This window comes from Festucalex cinctus, chromosome 5 (assembly GCF_051991245.1).
Source record: "Festucalex cinctus isolate MCC-2025b chromosome 5, RoL_Fcin_1.0, whole genome shotgun sequence".
NCBI classification, from domain to species: Eukaryota; Metazoa; Chordata; class Actinopteri; order Syngnathiformes; family Syngnathidae; genus Festucalex; species Festucalex cinctus.
Window position 1 is genome coordinate 12,948,855 of NC_135415.1, and position 23,169 is coordinate 12,972,023.

Genomic DNA, 23,169 nt, shown 5'->3' on the forward strand with positions numbered 1-23,169 from the left:
TTTGGACGACCACGCGTTTGATGTTTTTTCCTTTCGCACAGGTGACCAGTCAGGACAAGACGCCGGCCGTCATCCGCAAGGCGATGATCAAACACAATCTGGAGAGGGAGAAAACGGAAGACTACGAGCTGGTGCAGAAGATCTCGGAAGACAAAGGTACTATCTTGACAACTGTCTGCAAAAGTCACAGCCATTGTTTTTATCACCTTGACTTTTTCACACCGTCAAATGGTTGTGGGGAAGGGTGACTAGTAATTGACCATAAAAAAAATGGCCTGTCGTCCACGAGTTGCTTCATATTCAAAAGAAAAATGTTTCGTTCCTTTCATCAACATCCAACATGAAACACTAATGCCACCTTATGGCAGAAACTTACCTCCACACAAATCTATTACTCAGTTTCACACTCCTTTTAACCATACCTGTTAACTGTAACTTGATTAATGAGTGAAAAAGCATTCATAATAAATTAAAAATCATACCAAAACGAAAAAACAAAGTGTATATATATATATATATATATATATATATATATATATATGTAAAATGATGGGATTTTTTTTTTTTATTAATATGGATTTCCATGATCGTGGCTAGTTTTTGGAACATAATAAATAAATAAATAAAATGGATCATGAAAAAAAATATACACTGTGCAGTATACTGTAATAAGTAAATCCCAAAAAATCATACTTTTAATGGACAAAATGATTGTAAATGGAAAAAAAACAAATGAGTGAAAAAGCATTCATAATTAACTAAAAATTATACAAAAACTAAAAAATGTATATAATAAACGAAAAAATATATATAATTAATGGGATTTATTTTTTTAATTAACATGGATTTCCATTATCGTGGCTAGTTTTTGGAATGTAATAAATAAATGAATAAATAAATAAATAATGAAAAAATATATACTGTGCTGTATACTGTAATATGTAAATAAAGAAAATCATACTTTTAATGGAAAAAAATGACTGTAAATGGGAAAAAAAACATAAATGATGAATGAAGAAGCATTCATAACAAACTAAAAATAATACCCAAACAAAAAAACATATATATAATTAAAGGGATTTTTTTTGTTTTTTTGTTTTAATTAACACAGATTTTCATTATCGCGGCTAGTTTTTGGAACGTAATAAATAAATTAATAAATAAATAAATAATGAAAAAATATATTATACTGTGCTGTATACTGTAAGAAGTAAATTTAAAACAACAACAACAACATACTTTTAATGGAAAAAAAATAATGTAAATGAAAAGGAACATATATGATGAATGAAAAAGCATTTATAATAAAGTAAAAAAAAAAAATCATACCAAAACAAAGAAACATATAACTAAAGAAATATATCTAATAACGGAATTTTATTTTATTTTTTTAATTAATGCGGATTTCCATTATCGTGGATAGTTTTTGGAATGTAACACCCGCGATAAACGAGGGAACACTGTATATGCATGTATGTATGTTATGTATGTTATTTACGTACGTGTGTGTATATACGCAGTACGACGTGGGCATTAAATAAGTGTAAAGTTGCATTTAAAAAAAACGGCATTAGAAAGCATAAAATTCAATTTGATGAGACCCGTTCCGTGTGTTTGTATCCAGAGCTTCGCATCCCTGACAACGCCAACGTCTTCTACGCCATGAACTCCAGCGCCAACTACGACTTTGTGCTGAAGAAGCGCGGGCCGGCGCGACCCGCTCGCGCCAAGACGGTGGCCAGCTCCACGCTGCCGCGCATGAAGCAGAAAGGACTGAAGATCGCCAAAGGGATTTTCTGAGGGCGGGAGTGAAAGAGAGGGAGAGCGCCACCTGGAGCAACTTTAGCACTTAGTTTGGCCTCTGGAGTTTTGTGGGCCGAGTCAGTCGCGTCCGTGTTTACATCAGGCAGCCAGGAAAGCGATCGCACTTTTGGATTTTCTTACAGCGTCCTGGTCCTGTGTTGACACGCGGTCAACCTGACGTTTTCAAATGTTCTGGATGGACTTTTTTTTTTTCTTTACAGCATCCTGGCGATGTTCTGGATGCCCATCCGGGTGACACATGGTCAAACAGATGTCCATGATGAGGAGCATCTGGAAGTTTCTAACAGACTTTGTGTTGACACAAACAGACGTTATAGGGATATGGATGTGCTGAATGGATTTTTTTTTTTTAAACATCATCCTGGCGATGTTCTAGATGCTCATGGTGTTGACAGACTGTCCTGTGGGCAGGATCCGGATTTTCTGGACATATGGTCAAACACACCAAAATGACACTTGATGGGAGGGCCAACAATGTGTACAGTACATAACGTCAGCTACGCCATGTTTTTTTTTTTTGCTTTGTATATACATATGTGTATATATATATTTGCATATATATACTTTTTCTTTTTTTCTTTTTTTGCTTCCAAGATGGTGCTGCTGATTATCTTTCATTCAAGAGGTTCCATGATTTCACCCACCGCTGTAATTGGAAGACTATGAACAATTTAATGACGGTTTTTGAATTTTTGACCACTAGCAGGTGTCAGCCGTGTTTACATATATATATATATATATATATATATATATATATATATATATATATATATGTATATATACACACACAAATGACTTTGCACTTATGAAGGAAGGCTCAGTGCTCTGCACGAATGACGACAATTCTCATCATACATTTTTTCATTCAGTATTATATAATATAATTCCCATAATTTGGATGTTACTCACACTCATAGTAGCATTGGTGTCATCTTGAAAAAAAAAAGAAAAAAAAATGTACTATGGAGTTAACCAGGCGAGGACATCAATGTTCTATGCACCTCTAATTGGTCACTTTTAGATTCATTTGTTAATGAGTTTTTCCACTTTAAATTGAACCTTGAATCTTGTTAGACTGTGATGTTTTTTGTTGAAAAAAAAAATATGTTTGTAAAATTATTTTTTTAGTCTCGTAATATTATGACTCCATTCTCAAAAATACTAATAGTTTTTCTGAAAATTCCTTTTTTTTTTTCCTCCACAAAATAAATTATTTTATTTTCATAACATTACAACTTTTTTTTCAAATTTTGGGGGAATTTTTTTGTGTGAATTTAGTAAGGTTTTTTTTCTTGAGATACGATTCCTCCAAAATAATAATAATAATAATAATAATAATAATAATAATTTTTTTCCTGTAAAATTATGATTATTTTTTATAAATAAGATATGTTTGTCTGTTAACAAAAAAAACCCCAACAGTTTTGATTTTGACCTTTCTCATAAGAATACGAGTTCAACGTAACCATTTTCCTGTGGAAAAAAATGTTATTGTCTTAAGATAAAAAAATAAAAAAAATAGCGGAGTGTGTGTGTGTATATATAATAATAATAATAATAATAATAATAATAATAATAATAATAATAATAATAATTAATAATAATAAGAGGCGGCACTGACTGGTTAGCACGTCGGTCTCCCAGTTCTGAGGACTCGGGTTCGAGTCCAGGCTCCGGCCTTCCTGGGTGGAGTTTGCATGTTCTCCCCGTGCCTGCGTAGGTCTTCTCCGGGTACTCCCGGAGTCGGGTCTCCTCCCACATTCCAAAGACATGCATGGCAGGTTAATTGGGCGCTCCGAATTGTCCCTAGGTGTGTTTGTGAGTGTGGATGGTTGTTTGTCTCTGTGTGCCCTGCGATTGGCTGGCAACCAGTTCAGGGTGTACCCCGCCTACTGCCCAAAGCCAGCTGAGATAGGCTCCAGTGACCCTTGTGAGGAATAACCGGTCAAGAAAATGGATGGATAATAATAAGTAAAATAAAATATATATATACTAAAAAAAAAAGTAAGACTATCCCCCCCCCACCCCTACCAAAAACGTGACTATTAAGATAAAACTCTACTCTCCTACTCCTACATTCTTTTTTCTGCAAGGAATTTTCCTCTTTATCAGTTGTCTTGTAGTCATTTGTGCTGAGCACTGAATATGTAAAAGTTAAACTTTTTGAAATGATGGAAGGCTTGGGATAAGATGCTAGCTAACTTGTCACAAAGAAAGCACTTTTAGATTCTGACCTGTGGGTGTCGCTGGCTGCAAAGCATGATGGGAAGTGTTGAAAAAGAACCACTTGGAGAGAAAACGTCATGATTTATTTACTTTTCTTTTTTCCTTTTTTTTTTTAGTCGTCACTGCCACAAAGCAAGACGTTTGCCTGTTGCCACTGCCAACTTATTTTGTGTGTGCGTGTTTTTTTGCTTTTATTTGCAACACGCATGAAGTCCAAAAGTTGATGGAGTCCTGTGAGCTTCATGTTGAGCACTGTGAACAACAACAAAAACAAAAAGTGTCCTGGTGTATGTGATGAGCAGCAACAAGTTGCCAAACAAGTAAATCTAGCCTTTTGCGCCGGGAACAAACCTTTTGGATTTGTATTTAATTTTTTATTTTCATACCTTTTGAACAAAGTTGTAAATTTACACGCCAGCGTAACTTCTGTGTCCTGAATGAAACGCTGATGACATCATTGAGTAACTCGGGGCCCCCCAGACACGCTGTGGGATGACATCACCACAAGGCGCACTGTATGTCACAACATATGACATGACGCTTACATGTTACGCCACTTGTTGTGTCAAAAAATGTAACATGACCCGTGACGACGCTTGACATGAAACTTGACACCTTATGCTTGGCATCACTTGATATATGTTATGTCACTTGACATATCATCAACGTGACACTTTAACGTGACTCGCCATGACAAACTCTTCAAATGATGTCACTACTGACACTTTACATGTTACATGTCACTTGACGTGGCTCTTGATGTGTTGCACCATCTCATGACATGACACAAGATGATGTCACTTGACTCGACATGACGTTTGGCATGATATGGCACTTCAGGTGTGACACGTGACACGACGCATCGCTTGACAGGTTGCGCCACTGACATGACACTTGATATGTTAACATCCACTTATGACGTCACATGACACTTGACAGCACATTGTGGCACTTATGCTGCATTCCAGGACGGTCGGAAGTCGGATATATCCGAGTTGTATTTCCCCAGGTCCGACCTGAAAGCGTTCGAGGCGAAAGTAAACAACCAAAATGGCGGATAGTGGTAAATTGTTTTTTTATTTTGGTTCTTAAAACTCATTTTGACCTTCAGCAAACGTACTTTCTCATAATTTTGCTTCATTTATTGTTTTTATCTTATTGTGGGAATGCTGAATGAAGCATTCCCATATATGTTATTGTGATTTTTATTCTCCACATTTTTTTGTCATGTAGCAACTCCCACATAATACTTCCGATTTACACTGTTCAAATTTCAACTTGCTTCAAAAATTCACATCTCCCGCTGTATATATTGTCTGACTCCACATTACTTACAGTATCCGCACAATTTAATGTTAAATATAAACTTTTCCCCATTCATTTTCAAATGGGAAAGACGTTGAACTATTTCTAAGTGTCACTTTCCACGCCCACTTACATGCATAGAACTTATCAACGTTACCAGGTGTTTGATACTGCTCGTTGGCACAGTTGGTAAAGTGCATTGTTCAATATAATTTATTTCATCAGCATTCCACATGCATTCAAATCTTAGCATTCAGTTTTCAGCTTTCCCACGCAATTCCCCTAGAAATTGCACTTAGTCTAATTTCATAAGCATTTCATACAGTTCAGTAGTTGACCATATAATTTCATGCCGGGAGATAGCGGCATACTGTCACGTACGTTGTGTTATGTGAAGTTATGTCGAATATTTATGAATGAAGAAAGCGATTTAGTTTTATACTCAAGTAAATTGTGTTTTATCATTCACGGTCTGTGTTTCCAAAGGGGTCACCATTGTAAGGGTGACGTCACTACGGACTACAGTGTGACGTCACCCTGAATTGCAAAAAATGTACTTGAGTATAAAACTAGATAGCTTTCTTCATTCATAAATATTCGACATAACTTCACGTAACACAACGTACGTGACAGTATGCTGCTATCTCCCTGCATGAAATTATACGGTGAACTACTGAACTGTATGAAATGCTTGTAAAATCATAACAATAAATGAAGCAAAATTGCGAGCAGGTACATTTGCTGGAGATCTAAACGAGTTTTGAGGACCAAAATAAAAAACAATTTATCGCTTCCGCCATTTTGGTTGTTCACTTTCGCCTCGAACGCTTTCAGGTCGGAACTGGGGAAAAAACAACTCGGATATATCCGACTTCCGACCATCCTCGAATGCAGCGTTTTTTTCCGACTTCGCAAGTGGAATTAATGAGTTCAAGGAGGCGTTCCCGTCCACACTTCCTGGTTTGAACTCGGAAAAGTCCGACTTCAGACCATTTCGAATGCAGCATTAATGTGACTTCTGAATGACATGGCATTTGAACATAATTGCATTACTTGACATTTTTATAAGTTCACGTCAAGTGTCACTTTTTTGTATTTTATTTTATTTTTTTACTTTTGCGATAATTGCTATTGAACAAACTTGTGGTTTCATTCATTTTTGAATTTATATTTCTTTTTCACGCTTGGACAAAGAGGTGCCAGCTTTTTTTTTTTTTTTAATCACACATGCAGCAGGATGAAATACATTTTTTCTTTAGCCGCACTGCAGGAATTTCATGCTTTTTAGAGTCATCCTTCGACCCAACAAGACTTTGTGTGTGCGTGTTTGTGTGTGAGAGAGAGTGAGAATTTATGAGAAGAGGCAAGTTGTGTTTTTCTCCATGCAGCCGGTGTTTCTGTGGTGACAAGGACAGTGTATGTGTGCGCATGTGTTTTGTGTGTTGGCGCGTTGACATTATTTTTTCTGTGGTGCTTTGAGTGTGTGCGCGTGTTGTGTTGATGTTTGTTGCCCTCCTCTGCGCTCAGATGCCATCTTCCCCCCCTCCCCATTTGAACTAAAAGACTGACAAAGTTTTCTAAGTCTCTACCTTTACTACTTTCCCAGTCCCAACAACACTAAAACAAAAACATGTAGAATACAAAAAGTGTCCCCGCTGTTTATTTATTGATTTGTATATACAGCTTTTTTTTTTTTTTTGCATTGTACATTCCCTCCTGTATTGGTTATAGATTAATATATTAATGTATATATGAATAAACATACCGTTTATAAAACACTACAGTGTGTACTGTCTATTTGTATTTCTGGTTTGGATACAGTTTTACAGATTGAATACTGTGCAATAAATTAAAATTGGCACGAAAATGAATACAAAAAAATGTAAGCAAACGAAAAATGCTATACTGTAGTGTGCTATTTCATTCTAATATTCAAAGATGCGAGAAAAATATTAGCATGAAAATTAGCATATTAGATAGAGGTCATACAAACGTCACTCATTAGTTTCTGTCCACAATAGCACTATAATTTATGCATAATTACTGTGTGGATATATTACTATATATTAAAGTTGTGTATACTTTAGTTAATCTGTTATTTGGTTTGTGTTTAAAATGTTGTATTTTGTATTGTATTTTATACTGGTGCAGTTTTTAAAAATGTTTTTGCATTTTTAAAAATGTATTTTTATTAACGCAATCTCATGTTGTACTTACATTCAAATTAACAATCATTGGTAATACAAACAATAAAAACACAAACAACAGCAAGAAAAAAAAAAACAATCTTGCAGTGAACTCCCCATTCAAACATTCCCCGTTCAAACTTTCAAGTCTATCGTGGGTTCGTGACGTCATAACCACGCGACAGAAAGTTGGTTTTGCGCATGCGCATAAAACTCGCTTTGGCTCGCTTTCGGCGCAATAATTTACTGCAGTGTGTATGTATTCACAATTTCATTTGAATCTTATTGGCTCGTATGCTTCAATTAAGCTGGCTCGTTTTGTTTATTTTTGTTTTTGTTTATTTAAAATTCACTATCATTAGCATTGCTATGCATGATGTCATCAGCACGCGACGACGTGTTTGTATGCTAGTTTTGCGCTTGCGCTTTCAAGCCGCTTTTGTTGTTTCCTACTATTGCCAGTATGGCGCTTAGCAAGACGTTTGGTCAAAAACCTGTCAAATTCCAACTGGAAGACGATGGGGACTTTTATATGATCGGCTCGGAGGTCAGTGTGTCAACATGTGAACCCTTCCCGCTCGCTTCACCGCAACTTTTCTTTCATTGTTGCCTTCTTGCCGGCTGTTAGCTCGCATGCTAACGTTGCTAAGCTAAGTTGAGAGCATCAATTTAAAAAAAAAGACCTGGCCGTCCACTTGAGTTTTATTTCTGAAAATATCGACAGTTGTTTTTGGCTTAGAAGGCACTGATGTTTTTATTTGTTTGTTTTCTTAAAAAAAATGTCCATATCGTGTTTAGAGTTTCCACTCTTATTGTGGACTAGCATGCTAACTTTGTAGCTCCGCAGCTATTTGAATATATAGACGAGATAGCCAAAATAAATGTGGAAATGATTTAAAATTATGATGGAGGTAAACCAATGTTAGTGCTTTAAATAATCACTCGGATGTCAAAGTAAGCTCTCAAGTAAGGTTTAGGGTTAAAAAAGTCAGTGGGTTAGGTTTTGGGTCAAGTTTTTAACCATAGGTAGGGTTTCAAGCCATGGTTTTGGTTTCAAAATAGGGTTTCCCACCAATGTTGAGGTTTAAAGGTGGTGTGCCAAGCTTGGCTTAGGGTTTTAATGTACAACTAGGGTTTTCAAAATGCAATCGGTTTATAAATGATAGTTTTTAAGCCTGTATTAGGGTTTTAAATGAGGGTAGGGTTTCAAGCCAGGGTTAGTGGTCCACGACTTAAGTGCTATGAGATCAACGATGAACGGATGTTGTGCAATGTGTCCAGGTGGGCAACTACCTGCGCATGTTCCGGGGTTCGCTGTATAAACGCTACCCGTCCCTGTGGAGGAAGTTGGCGTCGGTGGAGGAGCGCAAGAAGATCGTGGAGTCGTCGCACGGTCAGTAATGGCGGGCGTGGGCGGGGCCGTGGGCGCCAGACAATCACCGGGCCGTCTGCTGCCTTTTCAGATCACGGCTACACACAGCTGGCCACCAGCGTGACGCTCCTGAAAGCCAGCGAGGTGGACGAGATCCTGGACGGCAACGACGACAAGTACAAAGCCGTCTCCATCAGCACCGAGCCGCCCGCCTACCTCAGGTACGACGCCAAAGTCGGTCGGGTTGTGGTTTGAAACGTTTCGGCAGTTTCAAAATGAGGGTTTCAATCCCCAGGATAGGGTTTCAAAGTAGGCCTGAGCTGGGGTTTCAAATTTTATATTCAAGAATGGATTGGAAGAGTTTCAAAGTCAGGTTCAAAGCCTCCGTTAGGGTCTCAAATTAAGGTTTTAAGCCTGAATTAGGGTTTCAAATTCTAGATTCAAATATGGGTTGAGGAGTTTATAAATTTCTTGAATCCAGGTTTGAAACCCTTTCAAACCTGGATTAAAATTACTTTAACTTTAATCCTGGCTTTTTCAAATTAAGATTTCAAACCTGGATTAGGGTTTCAAATTCTAGAGCCAAACATGGGTTGGAAGAATTTCAGTTTCTTTAATCCAGGTTTGAAACCCTTTCAAGACTGGATTAAAGTTAAAGAAACTTTAAATTAATGTAACTTTAATCTAGGTTTGAAACCCTTCTAGGGTTTCCAATTAGGATTTCAAACCTGTTTTAAGGTTTCAAAATATATTTTCAAGCCTGGATTGGGGTTTCATAGTCAAGATTCAAGCATGGGTTGGTCGGGTTTCAAAGTGGGGTTTCAAGATGGTGGTAGGGTTTCAAATTCAGGTTTCAGTGTGCGTTAAGGATGTAAATTTAGGTGGTAGGTTTCAAAGTAGGGTTTCAAATTATAGATTCAATCACAGGTTGGTAGGGTTTCAAGGTGGGTTTGGGTATCCAAATTAGGGATTTTGACAAGGGTTTGTGTTTCTAAAAGTAGCTTGACTTTCAAAGTAGGGCTTCAAACCTGGTTTAGCCAAGGTAATAGTTCCTTATGTAAGGTTTCAAGCCGGGGTTAAAAGTTTCAATCTGAATTAAGGTTTCAAGATGGGATTTTGGCTCCCTGTTTTTGAGTTAGGATTTCAAATTTAGGTTTCAAGCCATGGTTAGGGTTTGAAAGTGTGGCTTGGAGTGTTGGTTTTTGCCAATTGTATCTTGCATGTTCATTTGCTGAGGTTTGAGTGAGGTTTCCTACTTTGCTGGCGGCATTTGAATGCCGCATTTCTGTGGCGAGCGCATCGCTCCCTCGTGTGGCTGAGTGTGGAAGCGCGGCGTCCCCATGAAAAACGAATGCGTTCCTAACATTGCTTGACGTTGTTAGGGAGCAGAAGGCCAAGAGGAACAGCCAGTGGGTTCCCACGCTGCCCAACAGCTCGCACCACCTGGACGCCGTACCCTGCTCCACCACCATCAACCGCAGCCGGCTGGGCCGAGACAAGAAGAGGACCTTCCCGCTCTGGTCACAGACATCAGCAGCACTCTTGCGTGCGCTAACCCGTGCGCTAACGCGTGTATCTATCCGTGTGCGCGCTTCAGCTTTGACGACCACGACCCGGCGGTGATCCACGAGAACGCCACGCAGTCGGAAGTTCTGGTGCCGATCCGTCTGGACATGGAGATCGAGGGACAGAAGCTCCGGGACGCGTTCACGTGGAACATGAACGGTAGCACAAATCACACGGCGGGAACATTTTGCACGAGTTCAGCTTGTAAAGTCGCGTTTAAGCAAAGATTAGTGTATGTGCTGTAGTTTGAACTGTTGGTTCGGGTTTTAAACCGCAGTTGGACATCAAAAGTAGGGTACCAAACCAGGGCCAAATTTTCAAAAGTGGGGTTTCAAGTCAAAGCTTAAGTTTTGAGTTAAGGTTTCAAGCAAGAGTTAGCATTTCAAATTCGGGTTTAAAGCTTCATTTAGTTTCAAACTCAGGTTTCAAGCCAGGTTTTGTGATTTAGAAAGTCAGTCAGGGTTTCAAGCTAAGGTTAGGATTTTAATTGAGTTTCAAGACTGAAAATTTCACAGTTGGGTTTCAAGTAGGTCAAAGTTTTAGACAAGTGTCGGGGTTTCAAGATTTCAAATTTAGGTTTCGAGCCAGTTAGTTTCGGTTTCAAGTTCAGGTTAGGTTCCTAATAGGGATGTAATGATATCCAAACATCACAATATGATATCACATTAATTGTGGGGAAGTTGGTGATACAAAAAAAGGTCACAATATTGTAAAAAAAAAATGAAAAACTAGCCACCAGAGGGTGCTACAAATGCACAAATGGAAATCAACCGGACTTTTTAAACAGATGTGCTGCTTTTAACTCATTTAAACCCAAAAACGTGTAAATATGTTTTTAATACTTTGTCCTTCCCTACCAAAAACATGTTTGTACGTTTTTGTTTGTTTGTTTGTTTGTTAAATCTAGAGCACACAGAAGGTTTTGATGCAGCTTCTGACTTGAAGAGGTCATTTAAAACAATGGTAGTTAGTACAAAAAAGGCCAGCAGGTGGCAGTAGAGTATAAGAGATCAGCCAGGGCGATGTTGCAACAAGCTGTTTTTGCCAGTGTTTGACAGGTTTGTGAATAAACAAAAAAAAAGAAATTTAGCTATATTCTAATGTTAATTGCTGCAAAACGGAAACTGATAAAAAATATATATATATATATATATTTTTTTAACTGATGAAAGAAGAAACTCGTCTTTCTTTTGTTAGGTTCCTTTTTTTTTTATAGCAGTAGAACACAATATTTTGTAGGCCTTGCAAAATCAGTCAAAATCCACTTGCTTCGGTGAAAATAGCTGGGAGTGAATGAGTTAAGGTTTCAAAAGTGAGCTTTTAAAGAAAGATGAGTTTTTTTGCTCATGCTTGCCCATCTAAAAGTGGAACTTGTTACGGTGTCGCGCGGCAGAGAAGCTGATGACTCCCGAGATGTTTTCGGAGATCCTGTGCGACGACCTGGACCTCAACCCGCTGGCCTTCGTGCCCGCCATCGCTTCCGCCATCCGCCAGCAGATGGAGTCGTACCCCACCGACAGCATCCTGGACGAGCAGACGGACCAGAGGGTCATCATCAAGGTAAGACGGACTTCCGCCCTCGATCCCGCCGCCATCCTTCGGTGCTTAACGGTCGCCTCCCCGTCCCCCTTTTCCAGCTCAACATCCACGTGGGCAACATCTCCTTGGTGGACCAGTTTGAGTGGGACATGTCGGAGAGGGACAACTCCCCGGAGAAGTTTGCGCTCAAGCTGTGCTCGGAGCTGGGCCTGGGAGGCGAGTTTGTCACCACCATCGCCTACAGCATCCGGGGGCAGCTCAGCTGGCACCAGAGGACGTACGCCTTCAGGTAGGTGGCGCCACACCACGCCGGACCGCCTTCCTCGTAACGTCACTTGTGTCCGTCTGTCCGTCTGCGCAGCGAGAACCCTCTCCCCACCGTGGAGATCGCCATCAGGAATACGGGCGACGCCGACCAGTGGTGCCCCCTGCTGGAGACGCTGACGGACGCCGAGATGGAGAAGAAGATCAGGGACCAGGACAGAAACACCAGGTGGGGGTCAACATGGGGGCACGTGACAAAAAAAAAAAAATGAAAACAAAAAATTGAGGGAAGGTTGTTTTTTTTTAAACAATTACGTGAACATTTGCAAAAAAGTGTGGGAAAAATAAAGGTAGCATTTACCAAATAAAAGTAAAAAATAAACCTAAACGTTTGCAAACATTGAAAATATGCAAAATGTATGAATTTTAGAAAGCTGAAATGTGCAAATTTACAAAACGTACATACCAGGTGGGCGTCTGTATCGGTAAATAAAAACAAAAAATTGAGGAAAGGTTGTTTTTCTTTTTAACAAGTAAACATTTACAAAAAACTGTGGGGAAAAATAAAGGTACAATTTCCCCCCCCAAAAAAAGGAAAAAATAAAGCTAAACGTTTACAAAAATTGAAAACAAATATGCAAAATGTATGAACTTTAAAAAGTTGAAATGTGCAAATTTTAGAAAACACAAAAAATATAAATTGCTAAAAAAAAAAATACAAAAAAGTTTATAGGTATTTTTACTTGTATTTTACAATGCAACAGTGTAAAACATTTACAAAAAGTATAAATTAATAAAAATACAAATTTATAAGTCTCCATTTGTCAAAGCAAACATGTCAAAATTAAACTGGACTTGGAAGTAAGTGTAAACGTAAAAAAAAAAAAGTTTTTTGTGTGTTTTTTTTTAACAAATCTAAAAAATTAAAATGAAATTTAAAAAATAAGTGTTAAAAGTTCAAATTGACCCCAAAATAAGTGCAAAAGTTAAAACTTAGAAAAAAAATGTCAAAGGGTAAAGTACACAAGTATTAAATAATTAAAAAATAGTAAATAAGAAACAAAAATGTGTGCATGAAGGAAGAAAAAAGGAAAGTGCGAGCAGGTTTGTGTTTTTGTTGTATTTTCAGGCGAATGAGGCGACTTGCCAACACGGCGCCAGCGTGGTAGAGGAACAACATGAAGCTTCATCATCATCTTCATCATCATCGCCATGTGCGCCCCCTTCTGGAAGCACACGTGTGTAACGTGGGCTTAGTTCTTCACCCTTTTAACATTTTCCCTTCACTTACACATCCACACAGGATATGAAGTCAGATAATATATTTATGTTGTATTTGCCGTCTTTTTTGTACATTTGAATGATTCTTACAAAATAAACCAAAAGGAAAAAAAAATGTTTCCTTATTTTTTACAACACCTGACTTGAAGGCAGGACGACGATTTTACATGACTTAGAATTTCAACCCTGACAAGGTTTAAGAACACCTATGGAACTAGGGGCGTGGAAACCAAATAAAAAGAGAGGGTGAGGGAGGGAATTTTTTTTCAGAGTGCAGTAGTGGATTGTATCAGTCAGTTCCTCTCCTCACGAGCTTTGAACTGAGTCTTCTCTCCTTTTTGTTGTCAAACAGCTAAACCTGACAGTTTCAAAACAGGGTTGGCGCTTTAAAAGTTGGGTTTTAACTTCAGGTTCCAAGCAATTACTTTTTCAAAGTAATGTTTCAAGCCAAACCACAGTTTGTTTTACAACTTTTATTTTTAAACAGTTACACTTCCCGAACACAAATGTAATAGTAGAAAAAAAAACCCTAACAAAAACAAAATAATATGTACAAAAAATGTTTTAGTGTATAAATATGCCATATTATTACAATGATCACTAATTGTACCATAAGTGTTAATTGGTTCATTAATAACAGCGTGAGTGTTGCCGTGACAACCAAGCTGCTCATCAATGACCCGCACCGACAAACACGGCGGTCCCCGAAGACGTCACGGTGAGTGAGGCCAGGCTGTCCGGCGCGGCACCTTGAAACCGCAGTGAACGCGTTTGGCCTGCAGGCGGTGCCAAAGCAGCCTTTGGACGTCACTGCGGGAGCACCTGAGTTTGGGCGGCGCCTGAAAAATCAGTCCCCGATTGGGCGGCGGCGGCGACCCGATGGCGGTCACACGTTTCGACAGCCGAAGAAGTCGATGCCCACGTAGCGGGGGTAACCCTCCAAAGAGTTCATGCCCACCGGGTCGAATTTCCAGTACTGCCGTCCACGGATGAAGTGGGCGTAGCCTGCGGAGCAAAATGTAGCCGTTAGCGTTTAGCAGCTTTCCAAATGACAAGATAGCAAGCCTCTTTAGCGTATTCAAATACCAACGGCACTTAATGTAACGTATCACACGGACAATATGTGCATCCTTTTCAGAAGAATTGCCAGAGGCATAATTTGCCATTAGGCAAGACAGCCAATTGCTTGCTTAGCCAGCAGGGGCCAACAGATTTGACACATTTACTGAACTTGGCGTTTTACTTCCGCATTACAAAACTAACCATCAAAACAACTAATATTTAGGAAAAAATTATACCGCCATGGTGTCAAAAGGGAAGATTTAATCAAAGTACCTTTTGGAAGGGCTTAAAATACCTTGGTGTAATCCCTTTAAAAACAACAGGTGTTTTTTTAAGCAACCATCGTAAGACATGTTTTTTTTGTTTTTTTTTAAATGACAGTATAGTAAGGTGTGCTTTAAAAAGAAAAAACAACAACCATGTATAGATTATAGAAAGGGCATATTTTGCATAAAATGTATGCAACTTAGTGACTGATTTCCCTAGCTGCGCGTGTTTAGTGAATTAGGCGCTCCGGGATTGCTCCATTTTACCGATTAGCGCCGTGCAAAGGCGACGCAAACCTTTAGTGAATAGGCCCCCATGTAGCGACCATGTATATATAGTAGGGCGTCTTTTTTTTATTTTTTTTTATTTATTTATTTTTTAACAACCATTTATAGTAAGGCGTCATTATATATATATAAATTAAAAAAAAAAAACGCCCATCTAATGGAATGCATTTCTTTTTAAAGCAACCATGTGTGTAAGTAAGTATGTATGTATGTAACACTAACCCCTAACCCTTAATAATATAGTTTAAGATTTAGAAAGGAGTAAGATTTAAGTTAATTTGTTAAAATATATATTTACTTATAGATTTATGTTTCTAGAATTATTATTTACACATTTATATCTTTTGGTATTGTTTTAGATACAAGTAGCTCAATTGACGTGGTGAATCTGCTATTTTCATTCACTTGCATTTACTTAAGTTAGCTAGCTCCTGATTGGTTGCGGTTGGTCAGCTGACGAGTGCTCAGGAAGTGTGGTGGCTGCAGCGACATGTGTGACGAGTAAACAACGTTGTTACAGAAGAAATCCATCTCCATCCTACTTTCTCATTTTCTAAAGAGTGGTCCATTAACCACCAACGAACCCTCATTAGTAAAAAAAGAAAAGATCAAGGCAAGAGCCCAAATCATAACAATTTTAACAGCTCATTTCTTAACGTAGGACAAAGCACAAAATGCGCATCTCATTTTTCGAGTCATAACGGCGCAAAATAACATCATCATTTCTGAACGAACCACAGCGCAACCTGGACCAAAATGTGCGTATGGTTCCAAATATTTGTGCTATTACTTTTCTCACGCCCGACATCGAGTTCGCACCGTAAGCGTCTCGGAAGGTGGCGTCCACGTCGGCGGGGATGGCGCCCCAGTCGCTCATGTCCCGCGGGTACGGCGACTCCAGGCGGTTGCGGCGAGGGCTGAAGCGCCAGTAGCTGCCCGAGCCAAACACGTAGGTGTTGAAGTCCGGGTCGTGACCCCAACGCAGCGCCGCCCGCACGCCCGCCGCCGGCAGGCCAAGGGCCCGGACGGACTCGGGTCCTCGCACCTGCATCTCGGCGTCGAACACCCAGTAGCTGTCACCTGCAGGCCGCCACACCGGACAGAAAATGAAAAAAAAAAAGTTACTAATATCTGAAAAACACTTATGTCCTTTTTAAAAAAAATTTTTTTTATTTTTTGTTTTTTTTTAACGTTTTTTACATTTTGTGTGTGTGTATATATATATATATATATATATATATATATATATATATATATATATATATATATATATATATATATATATATATATATATGAAATGGCTCATTCGCTGTTCTTGTTTTTTAATAATAATAATTGCATAAATATCATGTTGTTGAATGTAATCCTGTTTTTGATTTTGTTAAATTTTTATTAAGCTGTTTTGGGGCATTTTGTTTTGAATTTTTTTTAAATTTTGGATTGTTGAATACAATGTACTTGTACAATTTATTTTTTTACAATCATTTAACATTGTTGTAAATGTAAATTTACTTTTTTTATGTCACTTTTTTAATTTATAAATTATTTTTATTTTGTTGAGTTTCATTAAAAATGTATTTACTGTTTTGGTGAAAATTTCTTTTATTACTAATGTACTGTATTTGCATTTTTATAAATATTTTTGGTTAATTTTTTATTTTTCATTTTTCAAGTCTTTGTGATTTTATTTGCAAATTTCATAACTTGTGTTGAATTAATTTTTTATTTATAAATTGTTTTTATTTTGTCGAGTTTCATTAAAAAACGCATTAACAGTTTTGGTGAAAATATGGTGAAATTTCCTTTATGAGTAATATACTACTATATTTGCATTTTTATTACTATTTTTGGTTAGTTTCCTCTTGATTTTATTTTTAATTTTTTTCAAGACCTTGTGATTTTATTGCAAAATCCATAAATTGTGTTGAATTTATTTTTTAATTTATAAATTATTTTTATTTTGTTGAGTTTATTAAAAATGTATTTACTGTTTTGGTGAAAATATGGTGAAATTTCCTTTATGAGTAATATACTACTATATTTGCATTTTTATTACTATTTTTGGTTAATTTCCTCTTGATCTTATTTTTCAAGTCTTTGTGATTTTAGTTGCAAATTTCATAAACTGTGTTGAATTTATTTTGTAATTGTTTTGTCAAGCGTATTTATTTAATGCATTTAAAGTGTACTTGCGCAATGGTGTTAATTAATAGCTTTCAAGCCACAGTACGCACCTTGAAAGAACCAAATGTTCCCGTCCTTGTCTTCGAAGGCGGCGTCCACGTTGTTGGGGATCCCACGCCAGTGGCGCGACGCTAACGCGGGATAGCCGCTCTCAAGTTGCCCGTCGCGGATGCGCCACACGTAGCCCGACTTGAAGAAGAAAAGCTCGCCGCGGATCATGGACGCCGCGTCGAAATCCGTCTGGCAAGCGTCGGGCTAAACAAAAACCGCAAAATCAAACATCAGGCTAACATAAAATAACGTACAGTTATTAGCATGTTTACCCGCGCGGCTGATGTAAACCGCTCATTAGCATGGCTGGCCTTCAAGATATAATACGCTTGTTAGCATTGCTAATGTTTTCTGTTTCCAGTGGGGCTAATGTTACAGGTCTAACATAATTCACATGCAGCTCGTTTACTTCTTAGTATGTTTAGTTGACGTAATGTGGAAATTAGCATGTTGCTAAGTACGCTGCGATAAATTAGATTGACTCACATGCGGGAGAATCTCGTTGGTCTCAGGATGGGATGGCGGAGGCGGCGGAGGTGGGGGCGGCGGCGGCGTAGTGGGCGGCAAAGTAGGCTGTGTCCTGGGCCGCGTTCCGTACAGGTACTGGATTCCGCGCTGGTCATCGTGGCTCAGCCTGAGCGGGTACGAGAAGGAGTAGTAGGCGGACATGATGGCTCCGGGCTCCTCCGAGTGAAGCAGGCCCAGGACATGGCCGAACTCGTGAGCCGCCACCTGGAGGAGGTCCGTCCCTAAGCAAAGGATGGATGCTAGTCAAACGTGGTTGTTACGTCTTTGTTAGCATGTTTGTAAGCACATTAGCTTATGTGTTTGCATGTTTGATAGCATTTTAGTTCATTTGTTAGCATGGGTATGATCATGTTTACTTGTATGAATTGGATGGGATATATTTGGTTATATATTTTTGTTAGTATGTTTGTGAGCATGTTAGCTAATGTATTATCTTTGTTATGTTAGCATTGTATCATGTTTGTTAGAAAGTTAGCATGATTGTTAGCATGCTAGTTAGCCTGTCCTTTGTCATGTACTTTACCATGTGGTTAACATTTTAAAAAAAACAAAAAACATTTGCTAGCGTTTTTGCCCAGCAAAAGATATATTAGCATTTGTATAACTAGCATGGCTAATGTAACTGCTGTATGCCAGTCGCGTAGTTGTTATGTCTTTGTTAGCATGTTTGTAAGCACATTAGCTTACGTGTTTGCATGTTTGAGAGCATTTTAGCCCATTTGTTAGCATGGGTATGATTTAGCTCATTTATTATCTTTGTTAGCATTGTATCATGTTTGTTAGAAAGTTAGCATGATTGTTAGCATGCTAGTTAGCCTGTCCTTTGTCATGTACTTTACCATGTGGTTAACATTTAAAAAAAAAAAAAAAAAACATTTGCTAGCGTTTTTGCCCAGCAAAAGATATATTAGCATTAGTACAACTAGCATGGCTAATGTAACTGCTGTATGCCAGTCGCGTAGTTGTTATGTCTTTGTTAGCATGTTTGTAAGCACATTAGCTTACGTGTTTGCATGTTTGAGAGCATTTTAGCCCATTTGTTAGCATGGGTATGATTTAGCTCATTTATTATCTTTGTTAGCATTTTATCATTTTTGTTAGAAAGTTAGCATGATTGTTAGCATGCTAGTTAGCCTGTCCTTTGTCGTGTACTTTTACCATGTGGTTAACATTTTTTTTTAAACATTTGCTCACCTTTTTGCCCAGTAAAAGATATATTAGCATTAGTATGACTAGGATGGTTAACGTAGCATCTGTTTGTCTGACCCATGTAGTTTCCAAGCGTCCAGGCCTCGTCGTAGTCAAAGTGGACGTCTCCTTGGCGATGAGTTTTGGGGAAGAAGGCGTGCGCCAGGATCCCGCCCGGGCCGTCGAATGGGAGGCTGTCGCCGTGCCAGTACCTGCGTGGAAGAAAGCAAAACAAACATTTGAAAAAAGAAGTAACAAAGTGGTCAAGTCAAATTCAACAAAATTAATTCAAGTATAGTGAGAAAAAGTCCCCAAAAATTTTATACGACCAAAAAAGTTGCAATAAAAAGAAAACAAACTGCCATCACATTAACAAAGTCAAAATAGCCTGCTTTTTTTTTTTTTCATTAGAATGAAAATCGTAATTTTGTAAGACAAAATTCAAAGTATTACTAAATATCGCTCGTAATTGTAGCAGAATTTTGTTTTATGCAACAAACATTTAAAAAAAAAATAAAGTTTTAATAAAATGTTTCTGCGATTGGCTGGCAACCAGTCCAGGGTGTACCCCGCCTGCTACCCAGAGCCGGCTGAGATAGGCTCCAGCACCCCCGCGACCTTTGTGAGGAATAAGCAGTCAAGAAAATGGATGGATGGATAAAATGTTTAAAAAAAATCTTTAATTTATTATTATTATTATTTTTTAACTTACATTTTATTGACTTTTTTTTTCAACAATAGAGCATTTTGTACAATAATCCTTAAAAGAAAAACAATATACATGTATATGAAAATAAAATACAATAATTAGGTCATAAACAGTGTCCTCTATATACTTAGCATTCCTACGCAGCCAACAATAGTCACGTGTACAGTCACTTCAATGAGTAGCACGTCCACAAGCACCCCTCCCAGCGCGTATTGTTAGTTGGACCTCAATATCAACTCTTCCACCTGGCTCCATCTCTTTCTAAAAATATGCATTTGAATTCTTAATAAGTAGGTTATCTTTTCCATGTGATAGATTTCTCTCAATTTTTGAATCCAAAAATCAAAGGAGGGAGGTTCAGTTTGCAACCAAGAGCTTGTAATACATTTCAGAGCTGCTGTGAAAAGAATGTTTAAAAGATATGTTGCAGCCTGTCCCTGCACCCCTGGTGGAGTGGTACCAAGTACAGCCACCATTAAGTCCCTTGGTATTGTGACTTGAAAAATCTGGTTTATGGCCCTGTACACTTCATCCCGGAAACACTTTAGTTTGGAGCAAGACCAGAAAATGTGTGATTAGGCACCTTAGTGCCACAGTTCCTTCAAAACAGACTTGTGACATTAGGGGTCATCTTAGCAACAATGTCTGGGGTCCTGAAGTATCTACAACATATCTTCCATTTAAATTCTCTCCATGTGTTGGAGTTAGTGGTCGGGTGCGCCAACATACATACCTCTCTCCACTTTTCATCAGATATAATCCGACCCGCCTCCACCTCCCATCTTTGTTGTGCAGAAATGGGCCGATCATGAACCAATAATACAAATATTTTATAAAGCTTTGTAATAACTTTTTTGTGCTCTTGCCGTTTTTGACATTTAATTAAAAACATTTCAATCGGTGATGGGCCCATTATTTTTCCCCATTCTTTATGAGATGTCAATAAAGACCCTATTTGTAAATACCTAAAAAAAATCACTTTTTTGAAGCTGTGAATTTCTCCCCAGTTGTTCGAACGACAATAAACCATTTTTATCCATCAAGTGATGAACATAGACAAGACCCTGATCAGCCCATTTCCGAAAGCCCACATCGAAACTATTTGGAGTGAAGGATTTCAAGTGTGCAATACTAGACAGAGCAGACAGATGAGTTGGCATCTTAAAGGCAAATCTGACTCTCTTCCATATGTCAAGCCTGGTTTTAGTCCACCTTCCTAAACCCAAAATCGAAATGTCGCCAAATGGCAAAGCTTGTAAAGGCACAGAGCACATTGTTTGTTCAATGCTTAACCATCTCGTATGAACATCACTTTGCAACCATGATATCAAAGGTTTCAATTGTGCTGCCCAGAAATAATATTTCAAATTGGGTAAATTAATTCCACCTTCTACCTTAACTCTTTGAAGTGTTTTAGATTTTATCCGGGGGAGCTTCCCCTGCCATATAAATTTTGAAAACATTTTATCCACTTCTTCAAATGCAGTCCTAGATACTTTTAAAGGCAACATTTGGAATAGGTATAAAAACCTTGGTAAAACATTCATACGAATGGATGAGTGAGAGAGGCAGTGCTGACCAACGATCTAAGTCGTTTTTATAGTAGTAATTATTCTACCATAATTTGCATTATACAAATTGTCTAATGAGATGGGAATATAAATTCCCAAATACTTTATTCCCTCTTTTGGCCAATGAAACCCGCTTTGCCGTTTTAGCTCCAGAGGGATATCACCCAGAACATCCATGGCTTCTGTCTTATCAACATTAATTTTGTACCCAGAGTAGTACCCATATAATGATAACTTCTTCATTAGACATGGAATTGTAGTGGACGGTTCAGTCAAATACATAAGGACGTCGTCGGCGTGTAGAGATATTTTATGTTTTTCATTGTCAATCAACACTCCTTTTATATCATCGTCATCTCGATTCAATGCTGATGGCAAAGAGCAAGGGTGACAGTGGGCAACCCTGCCGGCATCCACGTTCCAAATTAAACCTTGCAGACCGGAACCCGTTCACCCTGACAGCTGCTTGAGGGGAAGAATATACTGTTTCAATCCAATCAATAAACTTCGGGCCGAATTCAAATTTTCTTAACGTATGAATTAAATATTTCCATGAAACTCGGTCAGACGCCTTTTGTGCATCTAATAACAGGACTGTTGTCCTGGTCTTGCTCTGTTTTTGATATGATATTATATTAAGTAAGCGCCTTAAGTTATTTCCATAGTGTCTCCCAGTGATAAAACCAGTTTGGTCTGGATGAACGATTTTTGTGATTATTTTGTTTAGACGTTGCGCCAGTATAGTTGTCAAAATACGTACATCCCCATTTAACATAGATAAAGGCCTGTACGAGCCACAATTAGTAGGATCTTTGCCATCCTTATGTAATACTACTATTGTTGCTTCTGCCCAGGATGAAGCCGTTGTTTTGGTTTGTAATGAGTAATGGTAGGCATTTAAGAGGAGGGGAGTTACTTCTTCCTGAAAACACTTGTAGAACTCATTTATTATTCCGTCTGGTCCGGGGCATTTGTTATTTTTAAACGATGAGATAATCTGTTTAATTTCCCAATCACAAATTGGTTCGTCCAGGCCTGTAGAAGCAGATTCAGGCAGCGCGGTTCGATTAATACTTTGTAGAAATTGTGCTATTTCAGAATCATCAGTACAGGTATCGGTTTCTTGGTAAAGGAGTTTATAAAAATTTGCGAAGGCTTCAGCTATCTCTTTGGGCTGACTACACAATTGCTTCCCACTTTTATTTTATGCACAATATTAAGAGGATTGTTGTTTTCGTAATTTAAAAGCCAAAAGTCTCCTCGCTCTATTTCCATGTTCATAATACTGGTGCTTAGCAAATCGTAAATTACCCTCTATTTTTTCTGATTATAGCCCTTGAAGTTCCTCACGAGCTATACTAAGATTTGCTAGGTTAGGTAACGTCCCTTGTTTGTGGTTATGCTCCAGTTCACGGATTTTGTCCTCTAATTCCAACTGCTTAGCAAGCTTATGTCGCTTTCTTGTTGTCGCGTAAGAAATGATACTCCCTCTTTAGGACAATCCCACAATACAATAGGAGATATGCACGGAGTATTGTTTGTATCCAAATAGTTCTTAAACTCAGTTTTAATAAAATCGACAAAATCTCTGTCGTTAAGGAGAGATGAATTTAATCTCCATTGTTTTGGGGTTGGTGTCAAGCCCAGATCCCACTGGAGAATAACTGGAGCGTGGTAAAAATCTTTAATTTAGAAGACAAAAGTAAAAAAATATATACCGGTACTCAAAAATTATATTATGAGAATGAAGTGAAAGTC

The 23,169-nt window shown here is 38.2% G+C and overlaps 3 protein-coding genes across 6 annotated transcripts in view; 2 read left to right on the plus strand and 1 right to left on the minus strand.

The window, feature by feature from the left end:
* LOC144018960 (ral guanine nucleotide dissociation stimulator-like) overlaps positions 1-5,079 on the plus strand; it is a 37,509-nt gene extending 32,430 nt beyond the window's left edge. For all 3 annotated transcript variants that reach the window (XM_077521686.1, XM_077521684.1, XM_077521685.1), the window contains exons 17-18: positions 42-156; positions 1,625-5,079. In XM_077521686.1, the coding sequence (XP_077377812.1) occupies positions 42-156; positions 1,625-1,800 (291 nt within the window). In that variant the 3' untranslated portion in view covers positions 1,801-5,079. The remainder of the gene's footprint in view (positions 1-41; positions 157-1,624) is intronic.
* Positions 5,080-7,830: 2,751 nt separating this feature from the next.
* On the plus strand, positions 7,831-13,672 carry smarcb1a (SWI/SNF related BAF chromatin remodeling complex subunit B1a). The gene is made up of 9 exons (XM_077521808.1): positions 7,831-8,088; positions 8,823-8,934; positions 9,005-9,134; positions 10,296-10,433; positions 10,511-10,638; positions 11,873-12,039; positions 12,117-12,307; positions 12,380-12,511; positions 13,412-13,672. The coding sequence occupies exons 1-9, from the start codon at positions 8,005-8,007 to the stop codon at positions 13,449-13,451; spliced, it is 1,122 nt and encodes a 373-aa protein (XP_077377934.1). The 5' UTR covers positions 7,831-8,004; the 3' UTR covers positions 13,452-13,672.
* A 349-nt stretch (positions 13,673-14,021) lies between these two features.
* Positions 14,022-23,169, minus strand: part of mmp11a (matrix metallopeptidase 11a) — a 65,252-nt gene continuing 56,104 nt past the window's right edge. For both annotated transcript variants that reach the window (XM_077521753.1, XM_077521754.1), the window contains exons 4-8: positions 19,210-19,343; positions 17,902-18,164; positions 17,415-17,619; positions 15,999-16,259; positions 14,022-14,568 (exon numbers count right to left, since the gene is read on the minus strand). In XM_077521753.1, coding sequence (XP_077377879.1) covers positions 14,450-14,568; positions 15,999-16,259; positions 17,415-17,619; positions 17,902-18,164; positions 19,210-19,343 — 982 coding nt within the window. In that variant the 3' untranslated portion in view covers positions 14,022-14,449. The remainder of the gene's footprint in view (positions 14,569-15,998; positions 16,260-17,414; positions 17,620-17,901; positions 18,165-19,209; positions 19,344-23,169) is intronic.